Source organism: Diaphorina citri, unplaced genomic scaffold (genome assembly GCF_000475195.1).
Source record: "Diaphorina citri unplaced genomic scaffold, Diaci psyllid genome assembly version 1.1 scaffold2008, whole genome shotgun sequence".
Lineage (NCBI taxonomy): Eukaryota > Metazoa > Arthropoda > Insecta > Hemiptera > Psyllidae > Diaphorina > Diaphorina citri.
In genome coordinates this window covers 5440-12375 of record NW_007379434.1, presented here as the reverse complement: position 1 = coordinate 12375, position 6936 = coordinate 5440, and the positions used below count along the sequence as shown (strand labels likewise).

General features: G+C 26.0%; 1 protein-coding gene across 1 annotated transcript; it reads right to left on the bottom strand.

Annotated features, from left to right (window-relative positions):
• Positions 1 to 1344: 1344 nt before the first annotated feature.
• LOC103517923 (lon protease-like) lies at positions 1345 to 3583 on the bottom strand. Its single transcript, XM_017447628.2, has one exon. It carries the CDS (start codon positions 3375 to 3377, stop codon positions 1380 to 1382), a length of 1998 nt encoding a protein of 665 aa, XP_017303117.1. The 5' UTR covers positions 3378 to 3583; the 3' UTR covers positions 1345 to 1379.
• Positions 3584 to 6936: the final 3353 nt, after the last annotated feature.

Here is a 6936-nt window from a genome sequence, read left to right as displayed (position 1 = left end):
TTTGCAAATGAAAATTATATTGAACTTACTAAATATTAAATGTAACCCCATTAGGTAGAATACCATATTTATATAATTTAAATATTAATTTAATATCTCATTATTTAGATTTTTCTTCATTGTTTTAATATTTATTTTTATAATTATTTTATTACTAATTGTTTAAACTTATTAAATCCAATTTTATTTTTAATTAACTTAAAAACTCAAAAGGACTTTAAATATATTATATTAATATATTCAAAATATAAATAATAATTATTATTTTTTAAAAAAATTGATATTCATAAATTATTAATATAGTAAAATAATAAAATTCTTAAATTTTTGTATGAATAGAGAAATAATACTTTTGCATAAATAAATAAATAAAAGATATAACGAAATAATATAAACGAACAAAATAAAAAACTAATATTAAATTAATTAATATTTATTTCTGATACAGTAAGGATAATAAACTTTATACAATTAACACTAAATAATATTAAAATTAAATATTTAAATACAATATATAAAAACTGTAAAATTAAATATTAATAATGAATTTTTTTTAAATAAAATTAAAAAATAAAATCCTCAACCTAAGTTGAGGATTTTAAAACTTTATTTAAATTTAATTAAATGGCTTGAATATTTGAAGCTTGTTTTCCTTTAGGTCCTGTAGTTACTTCAAAAGAAACACGTTGATTTTCTTGAAGAGATTTAAATCCACTTGATTGAATAGCTGAAAAATGAGCGAATAAATCTTCACCACCTTCATCAGGTGTAATAAAACCAAAACCTTTAGAATCATTAAACCATTTTACGACGCCAGTTGCCATTGCAATTCCTATTTCAGTTAATTTTGCTATTTTACATATTATCGTTTTAAAATTATATCAGTTTTAGAACTAAATTGTTCTTTTAACTTAATATTAACGATTTTTAAATTATACAAGATAAATAACTATGCATAAAACTATTTTTATTTAAAATATATTTTTTTAAAAATATAATTTTATTATAATACTGTTCTTATTAATTTAATAATTTTAATTATTTATCTTTTTATATAATATTTTTATATTTTATTTTATAAAATAATAAATAAATTTAACTACGACAAAAATTACATTTCTTTGAAAACTGGTATTAATATATTAAAATTAATTATATATCATACTTTAGTAAAATTACTTTAATATTTACTTGAAGATAGTATAATATAATTTAATTAAATAGAAACGATATTTATTTTTAAAATTTAAAAAAAATTATTTTAAGTTTACAAAAAAATAAATATTATTTTTTTATATAAACGTTTTTTCTGTTTTTAAAATAATAAAAAATTAAAAAAATAAATTAATTAATATTTTAAAAATTTTTAAAAAAATAAATTATTTTGATTTATTTTCTAATGCTATTTCTATGGCTTTATCAATCCAACGTATAGGAATAATATTAATATCATATTTAATATTATCTGGAATTTCTATTAAATCCTTAAAATTTTGCTCAGGAATAAGCACAGTTTTAATTCCATTTTGATGTGCCGCTAATAATTTTTCTTTTAACCCACCAATTTTTAAAACCTCTCCTCGTAAAGTTATTTCTCCGGTCATAGCAATATTAGAATGAATAGGAATACCAGTAAAAGCTGAAACAAGAACTATTGTCATAGCAATTCCAGCAGAAGGACCATCTTTTGGTGTAGCTCCTTCTGGGACATGAATATGTATATCATTTTTTTCAAAACATTCATGTTTTATACCAAGTTTATCAGCTCTACTTCTTACTACAGTACATGCTGCTTCAATTGATTCTTTCATTACATCTCCTAACGTTCCAGTTCTAACTACTTTACCTTTTCCAGGAATAATTACCGCCTCAATTGTTAGGATTTCTCCCCCAAAATCAGTCCACGCTAAGCCAATTACTTGCCCAATTCTATTTTTATTTTCAATAATTCTATCATCAAAACGACATACACCAAGAAAATTATTTATATTTTTAGAAGATATAATAATTTTTTTACTTTTTTTATTTTTATTTTTCAATAATATTTTTTTTACTACTTTTCTGCAAATTTTAGAAATTTCACGCTCAAGAGATCGAACTCCGGCTTCTTTTGTGTAATAACGAATAATATGTCGTATTACTGACTCTGAAATACTGATTTCATTTTTTTTTAATCCATTATTTTTTATTTGTTTTGGTAACAAATATTGATATGCAATATTTGTTTTTTCATCTTCAGTATAGCCTGAAATACGAATTACCTCCATTCTATCTAATAATGCTGAAGGTATATTAAAGGAATTTGATGTAGCAATAAACATTATGTCTGATAAATCAAAAGAAACCTCAATATAATTATCAGAAAAATTATGATTTTGTTCAGGATCTAATACTTCTAATAAAGCAGAAGCCGGGTCCCCTCTAAAATCCATTCCTATTTTATCAATTTCATCAAGAAGAAATAAAGGATTTTTTACGCCAACTTTAGAAATATTTTGAATAATTTTTCCCGGCATTGATCCAATATAAGTACGTCTATGACCTCTAATTTCAGCTTCATCTTTTATGCCACCTAATGCCATTCTAACAAATTTACGATTAGTAGCTTGTGCTATAGATTTTCCTAAAGATGTTTTTCCAACCCCAGGAGGACCAACAAAACATAAAATTGGGGCCTTTAATTTATTAACTCGTTTTTGTACAGCAAGATATTCTAATATTCGTTCTTTAATTTTATTAAGACCATAATGATCTCCTTCTAATATTGTTTCTGCGTAACTTAATGAAGTATTTATTTTAGATTTTTTTTTCCATGGTAATGTAATTAATGTATCTATATAATTACGTACTACAGTTGCTTCCGCTGACATAGTAGGCATTAATCTAAGTTTACGAAATTCGTTATGAGCTTTTTCAAAAGCTTCTTTTGACATTCTTGCTGATATTATTTTCCTTTCAAGTTCTTCCAAATCTACCCCCTCTTCTTCTTCCTCTCCTCCTAATTCTTTCTGAATAGCTTTTACTTGTTCATTTAAATAAGATTCTCTATTAGATTTTTCCAATTGGCGCTTAATACGACTACGAATACGTTTTTCAATTTGTAAAACATCAAGTTCATGTTCCAGTTGAGATATTAAGTGTTCATGTCTTTGGAAAACTCCTGGAGTTTCTAATATAAATTGTTTTTGTTCAACCCTTAATGGTAAATGAGCTATAATAGTATCAATTAATAAACTTGGATCACTTATATTAATTAATATTTTTAAAATTTCAGGAGAAAGTTTTTTGTTTAATTTTAAGTATTTATCAAATTCTTGAATAATTGTACGTCGCATTGCCTCGTTTTCTGATGTACTAATAGTATTAGAATCAGTCATAGGTGTTATATTAGCAATGTAATAATTTAATTCATCTATAAAATGAATTTTTACCCTTTGAACTCCTTCTATTAATATTTTAATATTACCATCTGGTAATTTAATAACTTGTAAAATATTAACTACACAACCAACTTTATAAATATCATTAACAGATGGATCATTTGTGAAAAAATTTTTTCGCGTTGAAAGTATTATTGTTTCATTAGATTTTATTGCCAGTACTGATGCTTTTTTGGATTTGAGACGATTCACAAATAAAGACATTACCATATAAGGAAATATCACGATATCATGTAATACCAATAAAGGTAATTGTAAATACTCATTAGATGATTCAGAATTTGTCATAAAATAAATCTTTTAAAAAATTATTAACAATATTTTCCATTAATTTAATATTTCTTAATTTTTAATTTAAATTTTAATCTATATAAATTTATATTATTTTGTAAAATTTTATTATAATGATTAACTGAAAATAGTTATCTGTAACAAATAATAAAAATTATAATATATATTATAAATATAATATCTAGTAGTCTAACTGAGTTTATTTAAATATGAGGGAGAGGGAAGAGCACCAGCTCAATGTCTGTAAACCCTAGGTGTTAGAAGAATCTAAGTAACTTTGACAACTAAGAGAAGTGGCTTTGTGCACGGACTTTAGTTTTCAGTATAAGTTCTCTAGTTACGTTTAGCGTCGTTCTAAATGTCTTTTAGAACCGGACGAAGCCAGGCAAAAAATATCCATCAGTTTTTTTTTAGCACAGCCACATCCACCATTGTAAGAGTATAATTATATATTGATAATTTAACTAGAGTATAGTCCCGTAATCCATCCTTTATTACTTTTAGTAGCAGTACTTTATTAGAACTAATGTATGTACAACCCTCTACTGGGGAGTACACTCTGATTTCGGTATCATATCGAAACTTTAAACAAACACAATCGCTACAGTTCATTAACTTAGAAGTAGTTAAATAGACAAGAACATATATATTCCCTGTAATAAACAGCGACACTAAAACCTCATGCGAAGCGGGGCCCTCGACACCTCGATAAAATAGTAATTCGTGAATTTAAAGGACGCTATTACAATGTCAAAGACCCTATACGCAGGCTAGAAACATAGGATAGGTGCCGATGAAGCTCGGGGAAGAGAGTTTAAAAGACACACTGCCTACATTTTCTCCTGAAAAAAGATATCTGTTCAAATGTCAAGTTAAAATGTGAGATAAGTTTGCGGGAGAACTTTTTTTTAGAAATGTACAAATTAAATAAAGACGTATTTTAATCAAATTGTAAACAATGAGTTCCTAGTAACTCCAGTTATAACTATTCTTAACTCAGCAAGACTGAACATCTACATACAACCGTGATATTCCAGCCCACCTCACTCCTAGATATGGAGTATACAGTGTATCTACTTAAGCAGCTCTCTATCTATCTATGTGTCAGCTTGTATGTGGGATAAGCAAAACAAATATTACCGTCTTATCTATTCATAAAACCTTAATACTGATTTTTATGTAAATCATTTTTGAAAATTTATTGATAGTACTCAAGTAATTTTGGTAACTGAAATTACTAAATGTTTTAGTTTAAAATATGTTTCTACATATTATTTAATAATAAGACTCTTACAAACATAATATGTGGGCTTATAACAACATTAAAATGATATGATATAAACATTTGAGTTAAGTTCATCAAAAATAAGAATTTTCAACCAATACGGTATTACCTCTTTAGAAAAAAACTCATCGTATCGCTAGATAGTTATAATTCTAAAATATCATTCTACAGTTATACAAATATCATTATTGAACCGTGTAATTCTCGGACTAATTTGTACAGGGCGACACTCTAAATTATGGCTTTCCATACTAAAATACCAATAACTTATGACACATGATAGCAATAGAGAGACCAACTAACATGTCTATCAAATATAAAAGGTTATTAATAGTTACATTTGCCATTCTTTGTTACTAACTAGGAAGAATTGATTAAGTCCTGCACAGCGATATTTTAGGAAATGAAGATTGTTTAAGTTGACTGAGTTCTAATACCAAGACTCTCTGAACTAGACAAGTGTCGTTACTTATCTAACATGAAGTATGTGGGTAATTGTGCGAGGAGGGATTGTTAAATTTAATAAGCACCAGTTTAAGAAGTATTATAATAATCAACATATACTCGCTTTGAATTTTAAGCGTACATATTGTATGTCCGACCACAATACTCTAAACGGCTACCTATGACAGACTTAAGAATAAGGAGGTCAGACTATTGCAAAACTTTAATGATTATTGCTCCAGTAAAACATTTTCTATCTACACCTACTATCAAGCTAAAGCCGGCCCGTACACTGATAAAACAGGGTAATTAATTACATTATATTAACACATACTAGGTACTATGAAAAGTAGGAGTAAACTTGTGATTTATTTAATAACCTTGCATTTTTATTTACCTTACTGAATTATTCATAAAACTGATCTTATCGTCACTTTGAATACAAGAATAAATCTCCTCTGACATTAATTTAGAAATAAATGCTATAGAATAAAATTTTTACTTGACTACTACCCTATATAGTATCAATAATATGAAAACAATTGAAGGTATTACCTAGACAATTTTATGAGACATTACTTTGTACAACTATGTAGCGATTACATAGAGAAATCGCAATACCCGGTACGAGATCAACTAACAACAATCTATCAACTTCTACTATTGATATAATCTAATATGTTTTTTAATGATATAGAATTAAATATTGCAACTTTTCGTGTTTTTCCTTAATTATATATAACTACTTTAACTATTTAAAGAGCATTTAGTCTTTTAGGTAGATAATGTGCTCTACAAAGACCTCTCCTCATGTCGTTCGTAATAATTTTAATTAACTCCCCTGTTATCGTAGACATGGAGGGCCGCCCTCCAGCGTTTGTAGGTCTAGTTCTAAAATATGTTCAACTATGTTGATTATAATACAAATAAACACCTCCTCGCAAATTACCCAATCTAGTTTAATAAAATCTTGCAAGAGTTTTTTGCTCATAACCTAAAAGACGCCTTTATTATCTGCTAGTACTATTTTTTTATAATTTAGGTCTTGGCCTTCTAGAGTAATTTAAACCAGAATAGGGCCTTAATTAACCCGCTAACGGTTATCAATAATGAAATGTACTTGAACTACTTAGTCAAAATTTTTTTCTAAAATAATCTTGGATTTTTTACGCAATTAATTTGTTATAAGTTTTAATAATCTTTACCTTTTACATTTTAATCTTTAATTCGGTTTTCGAAATTTAAAATAACAATTTTTTCGAAAATGCTCTTTAAATCCCCGAGCACCAAATGCTAGTTATAATCTCCTTTAAAACGAATTACATTACATACTTGATGGTTATTTTTTTTACAATTTTTTTATTAATAACTACTTCTAAGTTAATGATTATTTTGATTTAATAGTTATTAAATAGTACTAAGTTTACTAAGTTTATTCTATAGATAATTTATTAAATATAATATTATTATTAATTA

Coding starts and splice junctions, on each gene's coding strand:
- LOC103517923 (XM_017447628.2), bottom strand. CDS start 3,377: ATGACTGATTCTAATACTATTAGTACATCAGAAAACGAGGCAATGCGA.